Here is an 18,613-nt window from a genome sequence, read left to right as displayed (position 1 = left end):
TTTGTCTGGGATATTATCTCTTTTTCCGTATCAGAAAGATCCTATAAGAAAAAATTGAGAATTTTCAATACTCGCTTTGCTGTAAGCTTAAAGATATATCGGGTTCAGAAAATGAAATCGGGCTCGTTATTTGTTAATTTCCCACCAGGAAGTCATCGTTACAATCGGCAATCCTCGACTGACTCCATTGTGCATGGTACAAGCCATTCGAAGAGCTCCGAGTATCATCGCAGACGTCAATGTTGAAAGCCAGACTAAAGCAAAAATCTCAAGGTTTGTATTTATTTATGCTTTTCAAGGTTTTTAATAAAATCAGTTGAATTCTAAAAAAAAACACTCACTAAAAGTATGACGTAAACGTTAAATATTTCATGTGTATTGTATGTTTTAACCTTTTGAAATTTGTGTAGAAGTGTCGGGGATGGGGATCCTAAACAGTAAGTCTAGAGATTGAGGAGTTATGTGCAATTTATTTTGACCTGATCAGATACATGTTGACATTGATGGCGAAGGTAGAAGTTTACATTTACCAATTTGAATGTGTTTGAGCTCATATTCGTCTGAGAACGTATAGTTAATGGTTTGAGAAATTAGGCTTTTCCAAATTTTTAGAGGAGAGTTTATTTATCACCTCCTTTTGTATTTATTGAATATTCAAGTGTTGCTTCATCATTTGATCGTCGGTCCATTCGACTGATAGTCCAATAGTCGATTAGTCGTTGACATCCCTAGTTTTTACTGATTATTTTTTCTTCAATATCTTCACCTGTGAATGTTTGATTTTCTATGATTTTTAAATAATATGAGTTCGTTTGACAGCATGCCATCTCTTCCACAGCGCCCCATTTGCTGCACAAAAGTGTCCATTTCTCTAGGTAATCCATAATGAATGATATTATGCAGGTCGAAAAAGTTAACACCCATACAAGCTGAATTTGTGCAGATAAGAATTCTAATCTTCCCATCCACAGCCATGTCAGTTCTTATGTTTTTCTTCATCTTTTCATTAGTTTTACTATGATACATGTTTATCAATTCACATTTTGCACCAAATATTTTAACAAAAGCAACATACAGTTTTGAAACATCAGATATTGACTCACAAAAAATAACATGACGTGGCATCTTTTCTTTTAGTGTTGTCAAGTCAGAAATTAACCATGCAAACACATTCTCAACTTGGTCATTATTGGGAATACATCTTGATGATATTTTTATATTTAATCTGTCAGGGGATTCAACAACAATTTCTGCATTGGAAGAAAAGCACAGCTGTTTCATGATTTTTCTTCTGTTGGTTGGCCCCGCTGTTGCTGTAAGTGCCACCATTTGAGTGTTTGAACACAGTGAACGAAGTTCTCCGATTCTTGAAAACCATTAGGTTCTGTTTTCCTGTCCTGAGATTCACCACTAAGAAATAACATATAAACTTAAGTTCCAGTAAGTAATCTTTATGCTGAACCTAGGCAGCAAGGAATCCATCTCTGAAAATTAATTATCATTCAATACAGGCCCAATAGATTTCATTTTTAAATATATATTCTGATTACAATATAATTTGTTTCAACCTCAGCTCCCTTATTTTAAATCACTTACCATTGAATAACTGTGTGTGCTTCATCAACAACAATAGCTCTTAACTTTCGCTGGTAGACGTCAGATTTCAGAACATCACACCATTTAAGGTCTCCAACCAGCTGTTCCGGACTAGCGAAAATAAAATCATATTCCCCATTTATTAGATCGCTATTTTCACTTGAGTCTTTTCCTATGTAAGAGGCTTTGAAACCCAGAGCTGTCAATTTTTTGCACTGTTCAGACATGATGAAAATCAGCGGCGTTATTATTACGACGCATACGTCTGGAAAAAGTACTGGAATGCATTCATAAGTCAGAGATTTTCCACTTCCTGTTTTGGTACCGACAAAAACATCTTTTCTGTCCATTACACCCTTCACAGCCTTCTTTTGATTCGGTCGGAGCGAGGGAATATTAAATCTTTTGCAAATATCATCTTCGATGTTATTTTCCATGGGTGCAGCCATGTTTGATGAAAATTGCTCTGTTACGCAAACTCTGATTGGCTGAAGTTGACGTGAGCTAAATACAACTTCCAATAGGGGGTGCTCATCTGGGTTTACAAAATCTTACTCAATCTGCCAAGGGTCAAAAGAGGAGAGGAGCGGATCGTCACCCTTGGCTAGCGAAGATGCACCTGCTGTGACACGTGGCCTCGGTTAATACGGTCTCATGCGAAGGACCGTCCCATTTTAGTCGCCTTTTACGACAAGCAAGGGGGTACTGAGGACCTATTCTAACCCGGATCCCCATGGGGTCTGCAAATGTCTTTTCAACGCATTTCGTTGGATGTCGCTGCGCCATAGAGAGATTTTGAAAAGCTATAAGCATTTACTTTTTGATTATAAGATAAGAATGCTAATTATGTTGTTTAAGGTAAGCGGGGAAATATAACAAAAAAGTGGCGCTTTGGGCCGCCATAAAACGTAAAAGGTTAAGGTGACATTCCTTTATGGTCTTCAAATATAAACTTTCAGAATTGGAGTCAGGCCTTAAAACTAAGAAGAATATAGTTGCTATAGATATTTGTAAGATTAAGGGTAAAAATAATTGACGTTTTACACTACTTGAGTTAAAACTGACTGCTAGTCATTTTCCCCCTCCGAATATTGCTTCCTTGCAGCAAACAGCTTTCCGTTTAAATGTGTTGTCCTTTATATGCGTACCATTTTCCCTTCCGAGATCAACTTTGCTTGGAGGGGAATCTGTGTGGCCTCTTTGTGTAATTCTACCAGCAACATGTAGAAGGGAATAAAGCTTGTTTGACCATCTCTGCTGTTGTGCCATCCCTCTACATTATTGTTGGTGCGAATGGCGAGCGTGAACACACTCCAGTTCCGGACAGGAAAGTTGGGTTATTCAGCCACTGGCGCCACATGTATTCCATGAGGGAAACGAGCATGCCTGGACTGTGTGGTCCGATGGTATGAAAGGGAGAACCAGCACTTGACGAAGAAACTCTTGCACATCACCTCTTGTGTTGTAAGCTCTATATAAAGATTATTCTCTTTTTTTTCAAAGGTGGCACCTGGAACTTCCGATGTGTTGTCGATATCATCCTCATCATCTGTTAATGGAACCTCTTGAGTTGTCGGTACAACATTCGCAAGTCTAATCAAATGATCCTGGCCGTGCACTTATCTTCTGTACACAGCTATAGTTATCCCTGAAAATTTATTATATTTTGATTAGACTTTACGGTATATTAGATTTTGAATTTTCAATTGATAAAACTTGAGGGTGGTGTAAGTCGAAAGTAAATTGGTGAAGAATGATTTGGCAGTGGTAAAGGTGAAGGTGTTTGACGGATGATGGTGCGTCGTCTTCTCTTACACAGATGCGCGGAGGTAAAGGTCAGGACAATATCATATGGCACAGGAAACAGTTACTGAATAGATATATAGACACAAAAAAATAAAGTCTGTTTAGTTGACAGGGTTCAAGATATACCTCCATGGTTAGTGACAGAAATGCAGAAGATGCATTCTACAATCCACTTCCTTAATGCCAAATTCACAAGGCTCAGTTTGAACATTTTCTTATACTTAAACCAGCTAATGCTATCGCTCTCTGACTAATATCAAAGTGATGCTTTTTTTCTTAGGACGTTTTAACATATAGTCAACCATGGGTATGAAAATAAGTGAAGACAATTAATTTTGATGATGAGTATCAACATTTGCATAAAAAATTACCAATAAGTGAGGTAGTAATGGGTCCAGCAGGTGTATTAGGGGCTCTCAGGGGTGCTTATATCCTTCACCTCAGTGTTGGACGGGGTGGAGAGGGGGCCCGAGGGACCCTCAGAGGTGATCATTACCTAACATAGGCATTATGACATAAAAGATGTGACCAAAAGAATGAAGCTTGTATCCATTGTCAGACTTCATATTCCGTAATCGTTCTACATACCAACCACAGTAGTTTGGTATAAAAGACGACACGTCAAAGACATCTATAGTGGGAATAATGGCGTGATTCGGAGTCCAAGCGATGCTATCAGCATAATATGGGTGTTGATATGTTTTTTCCACGGACTGTTCTTCTCAGGGGGCCTAAATATCACCATCATTGGGACCGATATCTGTCAAATTTATCGCCTCTGCTACCTCGCATAAATCAACCAAATCTTGCCTATTTCTATTAGAAAACGGAATGCCTAAATCAACCAAATATTGCCTATTTCTATTAGAAAACGGAATACCTTTCGATTACAATATATTCTTTGGATCGGTGCACTGTAAACGCTGATTATTTACAGAGTTCGGGGCCACCACAGCCAAATTGTGTCCCAGAGGACACGACTCAACGCACCTTTAAACTGAAGACGGAAATGTTTAGTATTTCGTTAACTTTGGAGACCAGTTATTCCAACAATCTATTGGAATTCCCATGGGTACAAACTGCGCTCTGTTATTAGCAGACTTATTTTTATATTCATATGAAGCAGAATTAATGCAGAATCTTTTACGTGAAAAGGAGAAAACACTTGCTGTGGCCTTCAACTCGACATTTAGATATATCGACGACGTATTGTCAATTAAAAATGATAATTTCCATTCCTACGTCGACATGATATATCCTGCTGAGCTTGAGATAAAAGATACCACAGAGTCCGACACTTCTGCTTCATACTTGGATATTTTACTTGAAAAAGACACTTATGGTAATCTAACAACCAAGCTATATGATAAACGTGATGACTTTAACTTTTCTATCGTCAACTTCCCTTACTTATGCAGCAATATACATGTACCTTCATCACCTGCATACGGAGTATTTATATTTCAGTTGATTCGATACACAAGAGCATGCTCTATGTATGAACAATTTCTTAAACGAGGTAAATTATTGACAAGCAAGTTGATGAAACAAGAATATCAACAGTCTCGTTTAAAGTTATCATTTCGTAAATTCTATGGTCGATACAATGACCTTGTCAGCAAATACAATTTATCATTGAATGAAATGCTGACTGACGTTTTTCATACCAATTGTTAGTCCATTATTTATACACTGAATTGACCACGGATTTTTCCCGTTATTTCATGATTATGACAACGAGCACACGGCTGGTGTGACCGGTCGGCAGGGGATGCTCACTCCTCCATGGCACCTGATCCCACCTCTGATGTTTCGGAGGTCCGTGTTTGCTCTGCTCTTATTTTGTATATTTGTTTAATGGACGTTGAGATTGAATACTGTTCGTTATTTCCATATCCTTCTTTCATGCGACGTTATTCTTGTCTTGATGTTCTGACTCAATTGGCCAATGAACTACTAGTGTATGTTTTTCTTCAACCACAGGTTGTAAGATGTCTTTAACACTTTTCATTATGCTAAATTCCTTTTAAAGTATTGATGTAGGACTCTTTACGTTCTGTTAATTAAATACATTACCTGTTTACTCTCTGTTGTCGGATATTTAAGGTGATTTTCTTTCTGTGGTATGCGGTAATACTTTCCAAGCCCATTCATTTATCACTGCATTTATCAACTTTTGCCTTTTAATTGTATTCCTACTAATGTTATTTCTTCTCCAGTTTCCAAACAGATCAAAAAGAATCAGAGTCATCAGACAACACCCATCATTCCTTCAGATTATTCATCTCAAAGTTCTTCAGATGAGAGCGATAGAGGAGTTTACATCATACCACAGAGATGTTGTCGACAAAACCCTCAGCAGTCTTCTCCTCGACAGTCAACTATGAACCAATCCTCTCCTCGACAGTCAAATATGAACCATTCGTCTCTTTGACAGTCATCGAACCATTCTTCTTTACATGAATCTACTATACCATCTTCTTTTTCAAGATCTTCAATTTCAGCGAGTTCTCCAAGTATTAGTACTCCACCTCCAAGAAGATCACCAAGAGTCAGTAAACCGCCAGAGAGATATGGGGAGTGGCAGTATGTACCGGATGTCAGCCAGAAATGTGTTTAGGGACATTAGTATAGAGCCAGCAGAGATGTGATTAGTTAAAGACACTTGCTTAATTTGTCCTTGTGTCAGTGTGTTTTTCGTTGTAGAGTTTTTTTTATGAAGTTATACTTCTAATCATTTTTTACTATGTATATAATTACAGGTATGACATGTTTTATATGATAACAACAATGAAGTCGATTCTTCATCAGTATTACAACTGATGAACGATAACTTGTATTTTTTTTAAGACCACTTGACCCATGCCCTGGTACCCTTGGATAGGTTATAAGGTAATGTCAGGAGCCATTTACTCCTAGCAGGGGGAATATGTAGCCAGGATGTTGGATCCACCTATTGGTATTAGTGGTTAGTCTATTGTTTGTCTGTCTTTATTGTCATTCGCTGTCTGTCAGGTGATCTAGTAGGATAGAGAGAAAGGGGTGTATGAGAGAGAGAGTGAGTTGTATTCATTATCAAAACCTGTTTTTACTACCTGTCCGCCCATACCCATGCACACCGTCAAGGTAGCAGCACGCAAATAATGTATAGCATATAGGGTGATGTAGACTGGTAAACTTTTATATATATTTTCATAATTTGCAGTTATATACTTATTGAATTAATTTAAATGTAAAGCTGGTGTAAAGTACGGATATTTACAGTTAGCGAATTGAATGTAAAGTATGAATGTTTAGTATTTTGTATGAATGTGGTAGGTTTTATTATCCATATATAAATATCAAAAACCCAAGACTAATATTCTGATCTCTACCGACGGGTTACATTTTGAATTCAAAATACCCGAACATCCACATACACCATCAGGTAAGGGTACAAGTGCTTCTTATAAAGAACTGAATGTAGAATTATGCAAATCGAACGCAAACATGCTAGGATTTCGAGTCAAAACTCACCAAAGATAGTTATACTGGATCAAAGCCATAGGTTACATGTATAGATATTATCTTACTGCTGGAGAAGCTTTTAGCTTTGTTTGCGAATGGGTAGATAAAACGAACGAAAACAATGAAGTATTTGTACAGCTGAAAAAAGGGAACAACAAATATGCAGACTATGAGTATGACACCGAATCTGACGTGAAACTCATAACAATTCACATTTACCCAAATACTCATTCAATGACTGTTCAGGGACAACAGTACATGTGATTGGCCGATAATGAATTCCAATACTTGAAGAACATTGTCGACATAACTGATGGTCTACGTTTAGACCATTCGGAACAAATATTTCCACCATCAGAGAATGTATTGTTAAATGATTCCAGCTGTTCTGATGACAAAGACTTTAAAAGTGTTCTTGGTGATGAGTCCATCACCATTGTGAAGAGAATTAGTACATCTACACCTCATGTGATTTCTCCAAAATGCGTTTTATTCAACGATATCCAAAGTGTTCAATGTGAAATTTAGAAAATAAATCGGAGTATTCCAATATGTTGGAGTGTGAAGTCTGTAAAATTTTACCTCAAGGTTCTTGTCTAGAAGATCAAATTTCAACTCTTACAGAAAAAAAAACATTGAAAAGGCTATGCAAACCACTCTTCAAAAATATCTGGACCCAATTCTTAAAGAAAATATTCAATTGAGAAATGAATTACAGGAACTAGAAACCAATACTCAGAAGGAAATTAAACTCTTACAAAACTTAAAGATGTAGCAATGTTAAAATCTCAGGCTAGTGTTTCCACTTCCAAAAGTTGGTTACAACCCTAGTTTTGTGAAAAAATGGTGTTGGAATCGGGTGGAGTTCAGAAACAGCATGAACAAAAGACTGCAGAAGAGGACACAGCTTCCTTGCCAATAGTGCATTCTAATGAAAAAACAGTAACAAAGAAACCATTGTCAAGTCACTCTCATAAAATTGGGATTGTAATTGATTCACACGGAAATGGTCTAGACCCCCGCAGGATGTACAAAAAACAAGATACAAACATTCATGTTCTAGGCGCTGGAAAAAAGAATTTGGATGGAGCCATGCAGTACGTACAATCTTAAGCTTCACCTCAACATATAATCATTGGTGTTGACAGCAATGACATTGCATTCAAAACAACAGAATGCATAGTGAAACAGATAGAGTATCTTGTAGTCTGTGCACAAAAGAAAGAGTATTGTTTATGTCCTCTCACTGTTTGAGAGAATAGATCAAGAAAACTACAACGACAAAGTCAGAACTGTTAATGATACATTGAGCGAGTTATTAACAGAAAATGTCCATTTTATCAGGGCCGACTCGCACTTGAATGCTGAGAATCCCCGGCTGTATGGTGTTGATGGATTGCATTTCAATGATGATAGACGAAAAACGCTGGCGAAGGTAATGAAAGAACAATTCAACAAAAGACTAGGAATGAAACCCAAAAGTATAAAGAGTCAATGAGCGCGTGGAAAAGACAAAGAAACAAAGGCAAACCATTCAGGAAAGTTCAGCCAAAAAAAAGAATGATGGAAGTAAATGGCGTAAAACTCGTGGACAGCATTATTATCATAATGGTGGATACATGCAGAATAGCCCTCACAACCATTGGTATGGCCCTCAAAGCCGTGGTCCACTATATAATGAATGGCACAAAAATCGGTGATTATCTAAAACTAAATGGGACTGGGAAAACCAAGATAATATTGATAATTAATTGTAATCAGGCAAAAGATTGAAAAAGACAATACCTATACAATATGTCTCTGATCGTACATAATTTCACTCACCTGTGCAAAACTGCACTTCATTAATTTTTGCAGATCCGTTGGGTAGTGGAAGCAGCTAATTCGAGAATCAAACACTGGAAATATCTAGCCCTTACACTTCCTACCAACCAAGTCGCCTTATATTGGCGATTCCTTGCGAATTGTTTGTGCAATATCTAACATATATTACAAACCACTATCGTCCAGCACTCTGGCAGCCAAAATAAGGCATCTTTCCACTCAAATCAACACTCTCAAGACATTTGTAGAGGAAAATTCCTTGGACAGAAGATCAGTCAACTGGGACACGGCTCCAGAATCTCTTGAATTTCCTAGACTTGATGAGGAAGAAATCAGAAACTTAACTTGTGAGGTTTATCAGCTGGAGCTTTGCCCGAGTTATGTTTAGAAAAACCTAGATGGTGACGTCAACATACTGTTACATAAAGAGTTTCCTGGACTAATTCTAGCTTCAAATAGCAATGCCCAATGATTTTTAAAGAGTCAAAAAATTGTTAGTTTATTATGTCCATTGTGTAAAGTATGACCCACCGATTCCATATCAGAAATCATTTCTAAAATCGGGTGAAAATTGAGCTTTTAATGAATGTTTAAAAAATGCAGAATTCTTGCAGAGTTATCCATCTTTCCGAGGAAAATGATTGGAAAGTGTACATCAGCAGATTAAAAGCAGATAATGCAGGAATACTAGATCAAAACAATTTTAAAATATAACCTATGTACCAGTTTGTTAATTTTATCTGAAATTTCATAATTTTCTCGTGCCACTGTTGAGACACAGAAGAAAATATGACACAGAATGTGAAATGCAAGAGTTGTCTTCCTTTGTTTTCTTTATTTATACAGAATAGCTTATGTCTCATTATTCGTATGCTGTGTTGTCATTTAAAGAAATAAACTTAGCAATAAAAATCAAAGTATGATTATAAATGAAGTTTTCATTTGACTTTCACTGTTTTCTTTACCAATGTAAGTCAATCTAGAAATTTATTCTTGTTCACTTTGAGATGAACCCTACTTTCGTTTTCGCGCACGAAATAGTCTTTGAACGGAATTTCATTATTAAAATGCTTCAGAATAGTTCAAAAACAAGAATATAACATTGCATCAGCTTGACAATGACGTAAACAGACCATCAGACGTTCAATTCACGTTGTGTACATTTTTTCTACACACGTGTTGGCTGGCTGCTACAATCCGAATTTGCTCCAGTAGGCCTTAGAAAATTCGTGTGACGAACAAGAACGGTTGAATACTTGCCTGTAAGTGATATGCATTTGTAGTGGTATATCAGAAGAAGCTATTTTTGCATGTTTTGACACTGTACTCGTCCGTATATGAAAATTAGAGATTTTTAAATTTTTCAATCTATTTTTAAAACGACTAATCGCGCCATACTTCAAACATTCAGGGTTGGTAATGCTAGGGGGCATCTCAAACTTCATAGAAAAGTCATCAAAACGTTTGAAAACACGAGGGAAAGTAGTGTATTAAGCCGTACTTTTTAAGCTCTTTTTTGATACGGAATCAAAACGAGGCTGAGGAAATCTGGAAAGTTATCTCCCCCTTGCTTGGGCATTGCTACTTCAGAGCAGACATATCTCTGACAAGGAAGGTCAGAGTTCACATTCCTTGTACATCGTATTGGAAGTTTAATTGTGACGTCATTGAAATTTAACAAGCCACAAAAATTAATTAACAACATGATCATGCGTAAATAACAACTTGAATTTATTTATTTTATCGATTATTCATAAAATCTTGTAAAATTACAATACTTGATAGTGATACAGTCGAGTAATAGAAAAAAGCCTTTCGTCAAATATGACGTCATCAGCTTTGGTACGACGCAGCACAAGTGATCTAGAGGAGTAGATTCACTGGTTAAATAATTACAAGAATGCTTAAATAAACATGATACCATTGCTAATTTTTAGACCTAATCATAAAAACTAAAAGAAAATAATTTATTAAATACAATGTGTATAGAATATGAATTTATCTAGTAGCATTGAAGCTGCACAGGGATAACGAATATAGAGAATATCGCTAAAACGATGAGCGTATTCGTGATTTACATCAAAAGTGCAAGTGCATAGACTATTTTGTTTGAGCTGAATTTTGGAATATTTATTGCTCATATAGTGTGTATTTTGAAAAGTCCTGGGAGCTGATCCTGGTCTGCATAATATTAATTTAATTTATTACAGAATTTAAGCGAAGTGGAAATTTTTAGCTATTATAAGCTTTTTTAGCAAAATTTTAAGTACTTCAAAAACAGTACTGACTAGCTTCCAGCACATTTTGGGTAGAGGATATAAACATCTTTTAATGTGTATCAATTTTTCTTGAAAACAAGCATATGCCCTTGCACTATCCACATTTCCTACATTCAGCTTAACAATCCTATTTTTATACAAGTCACGTGACAAACAGCTGATACGTGCGATACAAATGGTAATAACTACAGCCCAGTCCTATCCATTATTGATAGCTATATTACATTTTCTACAAGAATTCAGTTGCTTTGTTGAATTTTTTAAAAGAAGCTATATATATTAAAACGGCGCAGAGGTACTATTTTCCATATAGGTCCTTAACATAGCTGAGATCCAAGATGAACCTCTTCTGGATTCAGTTCACAGAGTTCAACATAACATAAATTCGGTTGTAAGATAAAACCATAAAGAGCGTAGCCTTCTTTCAAGTCATCTCGATCTATGTTGTTTCCCGAGTCCATCTGGTTTTTATCGACGATATCGAATAAACTTTTATAGGCTGATATATAGCAGTCGTTGTCAATTTTATAATGGCTGTCCGGGCACGCTGACATTATTTACAAAGATCCCAATTTGGCTAGTTCCGAACGATTGAAAATTAAAAGGGTTCTTGAAATAATTCCCCGTCTGAGCCTCTGTAGATATTAGGCCTAGCAAGATTTAACTATGAAACTGGGAGAGATAGATATTATCCCATATAAATCTTGTCTGACCAGAAGCGATGGAAGCCATTTTTACATCGGTTTGAATGAAGGGGTATTTGGCAGTACCTTGTTCTAAAGCTTTGTTATGCCCCACGATAACTTCTGGTGATACCTGTACTCTACAAGCTCGAAAAATGACATAATCGAATACAATTTTATAGTTTGGGTCTGTTTCGGCAGTCATTATACAGAAGGAAGGGTTTTGTCTGTAAAGTTTTAAGTTTACGTCAACTCCGTTTAACACGAATCGATTAAGTCGACATACGTCCTCCAAGATAGGTCCTTCCAGATCGAAAGGTCTGCTCTGTTTTGTAAAAACCGTACGGAAATACAGGCCAGAATTAGCGCCGTTGGGATTACTGACATCCATGTAAGAGGCATCGTCTTTAAAAAATAAACAACACTGCAGCTGAGTCTGTTTAGCTTCCTCCCCGTAATTCAAGAAGTTTTGTAAGTAGGCTTTATAAGCGTAGGTAGCCCCGCCACTGCTGGGGAATTGCTTTCCTTCAACGAGATGTCAATCTGATTAAAGAGACTGTGGAGAAAATTGTTGACAGGACATATTTTATCATCGGGAGTTAACGACGTTCCGTCTGCCTTTACGATCCGCGCTTTAATGTAGAGTAAACTTTTTTTTCAAATCCAAGTAGTCCCTTGTTCCTGCGATATGGAATTCTACGGGTCCTGTCTCACTTATCTGTGACACGGGTCGACAATCCACGTAATAAGTTCTGGTTACCGCTGTTTGAGTGACGGGGAGATGAAATAATAATAATTCTTTGGGAAGACCTTCTTGTATGTTATCCATGTTGCCGTTTTACGCGTTACCGCGGGAAGATGCTAGTTTTATTGCGAGAGTAATCGCGTCTGGATTGTATGGCGCTGAGAGCTCGGTCAATGAATGGTCAAGTTCTTTTTAGGTAATACCATTGCCAAGCATCGAATTGAATTACTGTTAAAGTAGGTCTGTTGTTTACTAGTCGTCTAAAGTCTACGGTCAATGTTCCTTTATAAACACAAACACCCACATGTAGAGTCTTGGTCAGTGGAAAACAATAATCCGACTGTCATTTTAGCAACCTTAAGTCGCGAGGAAAGTCCTTTTCGCATGAGAGGGGTTTCAGAGTCCATGTCTAACTAATCGAAATTATCATTACTTTTTCTCTTTTGACCTCTTTTCTTCTTTTTCTTTTCGCGACGCAATTCTGACTGGGCTTGTTGCACGTCTCTTTGCGCGGACGAAACGAGGGTGAATTCTGGTACATGTGGCGATGCTCTTTTATCTAGCGACATGTAATGCGCATCTACGGGAACAATGTGAGAGGTGCTCAGGGTTCCGTTCCCCAGGTTACCCCCTCGCTGACGATAAGAATTATTAATCATCGGTGTCGTATCTATATTCACAAGGAAATCCGACCTTTTTTTAGTGTCGGCGATGTACACATTAGAAGTCCGCATTCTTCAAATAAACGGATATTTCTTGAAATGTAGAAGACACGTAATGTCTTATATAGGAGACTCGGAACTTTCAATGAACACTCGAATAGAATGAAAGTCATTTGTTTGCACTGGTATATACATAATGTGTTGAAAGGCGACGTTATATTGTCCCGCATTCAGTAACAACCTGCCTAGTAACGGTCTCTTCTCGTTTTTGATAAACGTTTCTGTACAAATATCCGAAAAGACGAGTATTCCATCATTCCGTTCCGCTTCAATACTCAGCTCGCATAAAATCGTTAGGCGCGTTATGAGGATAATAATGTGAAGAATCGCGATTCGAGATGACCATGTAAAAATCCATTACGACAAATCGCGTACATCGCTCTCCGGAATCCAACTGTTAAATGAACGAGGGAAATTCAACCACTTAACTAGTACATACGTCTTATTTTGTCGTCGTTTTTTACGCAGAATCCTTTCAATTTCCCATACAGTGTCCTTGGGTTTTTGTACCTTCTGCAATTCTGATTGATAAAAACTCCCAGTCAGTTCCTGTCCATTTAAATCTTGCACTTTGTACATGGGTATATTGTGCTTTAAAAATCTAGATTTAATCTCGAAAATCTCCCCCGTAAACTTTTCCATAAATTCACGTTCAAATGGATGTTTCAGGTGCGATAGGCGGACAGTATCGTTCACTTTAAAACGGAAAGGTGAATTCGGTTTCCTGATTTTCTTGATCTTCCCCAATTTTTTAATCTTTTTCTTCACACTCGGGCTGGTTAAGTACTGAGAAATAATCTGATGAACTTCGTTCTGTTTGTTGATTTCTGCGGGAGCTTTATCACCCAGACTTTTATGAGGTGTTATATTATAATTCTGGATAATCGATGTATCGAAACGAACGCGCCTTCTTCGAATATCTGTGTATCAAACTTCTTAAAGTTCTTATGATGCGTTCGACGTAATTGCTCTTGGCTTCTCCTTGAGTGGTAAAATGGTTTCCACCGATCGATTTAAAAAAGTTCTCTGCTTTTCGGGAGGTAAAATCTTTCCCTAAATCACTTTTAATCTTTCGGGGGGTCCCCATTTCCTCGAAACATTTCTGGAGAGTAGTGAGCACACCGGAACTGGTTTTGTCTTGCAGGGGACGCGCCCACAGATATCTAGTAAATACGTCTATCTAACTCCGTCGTTTTCCTTAGACATCTATGAAAAAAAAATTAATATCATTCGGCGAGATGAATCCTAGTGATTTAGCTTTCCGCGTGCCTTTCTCTTTATCCGTGAGCGGTCCCAGTCAGAGTGGTAAAACTAGATTTACTCAGCGAATTTTAAACAATCCGGAAGTTTTCTCAAAACCTATTCGTAACATCGTGTACGCCTATTCTCAGTGGCAGCCCGCTTTTCAAAAAAATACGCGATAACGATTCGTCTATTCTCTTTCACGAAGAACTACCTACCAAAGAAGATCTATCAGAATGGAGCGAGAAAGAAGGAGGGTTATTACTGCTGTTAGACGATTTGGTTTACAGTGTTATTCAGTCCTTTGATTACATGGAATTATTTACCATTCACGTGCATCACATGAATATATCTGTCATATCTATTTCTCAAAACTTATTCCCTCAGAGTAAGGACAGTCGAGTTATTTCTCTCAACTGTCAGTACATAATTCTTTTTAAGAATTCTCGGGATAATTTTCAAGTCAAATTTCTGGCTACACAACTCTACCCTGGGCAGACGAAATATTTCCTGGATGCTTACAAAAAAGCGAAGCAAAAACCTCATACCTATTTATTAATAGAACTGACAGTCAGTGGCAACAGAGACTACGCGTTACGGTCGGGAATATTTCCCGAGGACCTACTGACGGTGTACATGAAACGATGAGCGAACGACTTAAACGAAACTTGGCCTTCTTAAATTTATTAGCTACTGCGTCTGTCAGACAGCGGCGAGTGTTACTGGAAACTATTAGTGTGCAGCAACTGAAAGCCTTACTTGAAACTGAAAGCCTTACTTGAAGTCATTTATAACGTGATTCATAACCGTGCACTCATTCCTTGGGAGACTTTTATCAAAAGTTTGTACAAATATCGACACGTTCTTCGTCAACTGAGACGACACGGATTTCTTCCGGTCTTGTTAAAACCACTCCTTCTGGAACTGACTAAACATGTTCACTGCATACGTTCTCATACCTAAAGAGGAGTATCTACGATTAAAGGATTCTAAACCAACACCTGCTGTGACTAAACCTGAGAAAAGAATAGGTGTTTTGGGGAAAATCGGAGATTCTTCACCTCCCGAAGTCAAACAAATTCCTTCATCCTGGATATCTATATGAATGTAACAACAGAAAAAAGTTTTAAATTCGTTTTATTTTCGGTGTCGTTATTCAAATACAAGACAGGTACAAGACAATTTTTTTTCTTAATACCAAAAATAGTGTAGATTGATTCGAGAAGACAAAGAATCGCAACAAAAAATAAATATAAGTATACACTTTTTTAAAAAAAAGAACCATGAACGTATATTTCGAGAAAGTCAACGAAAGAGGCAGGAATTTTGCTTCATGGGCAGAGGAAGTAAGTGGCAGCAAATATAAAAAGTTTTAAAAAAAACAAAAAATTATACATAATTTTTCTTTTTTTTTTAAACATGGACAAGATGTACAGTGATACAGAAAATGATTGTGTGCATGATAGACGCGGCAGCAAAAGTTTTAACAAAATAAATATATATACATAATTTTTCTTTTTTTAAACATGGACAAGATGTAGAGATACAGATCTTGATAAAAAAAAAGATGTACAGTGACTGACACAGACTCTGATTAAACATGGACAGTGACACAGAGGCAGATAGTTCGCGTCATGGACCGAGGAAGTTTTATGCGACAAAGTCGCAAAATTTTACAAGCAAAGTAGTTCACTCAAATTTTTTCTCGAAATAGCGCTCTGTCCGGCGATCGCGACTGTTTATAAAGATCACATCCGAACTACCAAGACCCTCGGCCAGCGGAAGTTTTCTGGTGCGTTTCATCCTTCTCAACTTTTTCTTGTGAAGGAAAAGGCATACCAGTACCAACATCAGGAACGAGAGGCATGACAGGAAGATCACGGCAGTCATTAAAGCGTGCTCTGAAAAAATAGAAAAGTTTAATTGGTCTATGGAGATTTTTTTTTCAAAATAAAAAGACTTCTTTAATTTTAAATAAAAAAAAATACTTACCCTTCTTCTTGACTACATCAAGGTCTGGGGTGGGCGTTAAAATCTCGGAGGTGGGGGTAGAGGACAAATTCCTTGTTGATATAAGCGACTCTGTGGTGCTTGTTGCGTTGATGGTTGAGGAAGTAACTAAAAAACAATCAAATAAAATAAATAAAATTTACATATATTACACAAACATAAAAATGATCTTTCTTTCTTTTTTTATCATATTAAATTACCTGACGTGCTGGTGGTGGTGGGTCTGGTTTTTAACGGGATTTTGGGACGTTTCTTGGTGGTTTTAGTCGTGGATGACCCGGTCGTCTGTTAAATAAATGAAATAACAGGAATTGTGGTCCCCCGCTTTCGGTGTCATTGTGGGTGAGATGTCATTTTTTATGACGTATTGTGTGTAATATGAACACCCTATCATATGTCATTTATTTAGAAATCATCACTGAACTCAAGGTCAAGGTCAAAGGGTTAAAGTACTTGGTATCCAATGTAAAGTCTTCTCATAACGATTACATATTTGAAGTATGAAAGTCCTAGTCCTTACCATTCAAAAGTTATAGTCAAGATTAAAGCTTTTTATTAATACAAAAATGTTCAAGGTCAAGGTCAAAAGGTCAAGGTTGTTGGTATCAAATGAAAGGTCTTGCCAAAAAGAATGCATATGTGAAATATGAAAGTCCCAGTATCTACTGTTCCAAAGTTGTGGCCAAGGTAAACGTTTTTAAAAAAGTAGGTCAAACTCCAAGGTCAAAGGATCAAAGTTCTTGGTATTTAATGAAAGGTCTTCTCACAAGGATTACATATGTGAAGTATGAAAGCGTTAGCCCCTACCATTCAAAAGTTTTGGTCAAGGTTAAAGTTTTTTCGTAAGTACACAAATCTCCCAGGTCAAGGTCAAAAGGTCAAAATTCTTGGTATCCAATGAAAGGTCTTGCCAAAAAGAAAATGCATATGTGAAAAATGAAAGTCCCAGTATCCACCGTTAAAAAGTTGCAACCAAGGTTATAGTTTTTAAAAAGTAGGTCAAACTCCAAGGTCAAGGTCAAAGAATGAAGTTCTAGGTATTTAATGAAAGGTCTTCTCACAAGAATTACATATATGAAGTATAAAAGCCCTAGTCCCTACCATTCAAAAGTTTTGGTCAAAGTTAAAGTTTTTTCATAAGTACATAAATCTCCAAGGTCAAGATCAAAAGGTCAAAATTATCGGTATCCAATGAAAGGTCTTGCTTCAAACAATACATATATCAAATATAAAAGTCCTAGTACCTACTATTCAAAAGTTATGACCAAAGTAAAAGTTTGGAATTTTTGTGTAAAAGTGGGTCAAACTCCAAGGTCAAGGTCAAAAGGTCAAATTTGGTGGTACCCAAAGAAAGGTCTTGTCACAAGGGATATACATGTGAAATATGAAAGTCATAGCCCCACTAAATCAAAAGTTATGGGCAAGGTTAAAGTTTTTGTGACGGACGGACCGACATACCAACGTAAGGTACATTGTGGGATTTTTGCTGTCTGTACTTTGTGGGGAATGAATGGTTGGTACAAAAAATCAATATGGGTATGAATTTTTCTGTCGGTATAATTAGTAATTAAGAAAATTTCTTGTCTGTTCATTATGGGTACCACATTCGTAGGTACAAATGAAATGTCCGTCTTTGTGTCTGTACTATGGGGAATTTATATGAAATTATCAAGTTAATCAGATTCATAGGCGTCAGAACTGTGGGGGCTAGGGGAGGCTTAGCCCCCTACTTTATTTTTTTGCAAAGGTCAATCATCATTTAGGTATCAAACATTGTTGCGTAAGTTGACACACACCCCATCCCCACCCCCTTTTAACAGGCACGTTTCAGCGAGGTCGAAGGGTAATTGGGTGTTTGAAAGAAAGATTTTGTGCTGAAAGAAGTTTGACTACCCCCCCCCCCCCCCCCCCCCCCCTACACCGTGAATTTTTTTGTTGTAGGATAATAGTCACATTTAAATTCAGCTTGTCAAAGAAGTATTGAATAAAAACTCGAGATTTCTAATGCAAAATATTTCTCTTTTTTGCCAGGTTTGAATATTTCATTTCTCTTTCACAGTCATCCCTCCACCTACCCCCTTACGCTTTATATGTATTTGACACTTATGTTATTTCATAACTTTCCTTCATCAATAGCACATGTGTCAGAAGCAAATTGTATGTGTGTGGCGAAGGGGGGGGGTCTACCAACATTATAAA

At 37.2% G+C, this 18,613-nt stretch overlaps 2 protein-coding genes across 2 annotated transcripts; both read right to left on the bottom strand.

Moving 5' to 3' along the window:
* Positions 1–791: 791 nt before the first annotated feature.
* Positions 792–2,206, bottom strand: LOC134266202 (uncharacterized). Its single transcript, XM_062748433.1, has 2 exons — positions 1,597–2,206; positions 792–1,410 (listed from the first exon to the last, which is right to left on the bottom strand). The coding sequence occupies exons 1-2, from the start codon at positions 2,043–2,045 to the stop codon at positions 1,278–1,280; spliced, it is 582 nt and encodes a 193-aa protein (XP_062604417.1). The 5' UTR covers positions 2,046–2,206; the 3' UTR covers positions 792–1,277.
* Positions 2,207–16,093: 13,887 nt separating this feature from the next.
* Positions 16,094–16,699, bottom strand: LOC134266201 (uncharacterized; the record flags this gene model as incomplete). The annotated part of the gene is made up of 3 exons (XM_062748432.1): positions 16,094–16,305; positions 16,397–16,522; positions 16,615–16,699. Coding segments are annotated over 3 exons (423 nt in total), but the record flags the coding sequence as incomplete, so codon positions are not given.
* Between the last annotated feature and the right edge of the window lie 1,914 nt (positions 16,700–18,613).

Source organism: Saccostrea cucullata, unplaced genomic scaffold (assembly GCF_032062105.1).
Source record: "Saccostrea cucullata isolate Sc308-1 unplaced genomic scaffold, CSIRO_AGI_Scuc_v1 ctg10561, whole genome shotgun sequence".
In the NCBI taxonomy this organism is placed as follows: domain Eukaryota; kingdom Metazoa; phylum Mollusca; class Bivalvia; order Ostreida; family Ostreidae; genus Saccostrea; species Saccostrea cuccullata.
Note: the sequence above shows the minus strand (reverse complement) of the source record. Positions and strands in the feature narration are given on the sequence as shown.

Coding starts and splice junctions, on each gene's coding strand:
- LOC134266202 (XM_062748433.1), bottom strand. CDS start 2,045: ATGGCTGCACCCATGGAAAATAACATCGAAGATGATATTTGCAAAAGA. Junction 1,411..1,596: donor GCACACACAGTTATTCAATG/GTAAGTGATTTA, acceptor GTTATTTCTTAG/TGGTGAATCTCAGGACAGGA.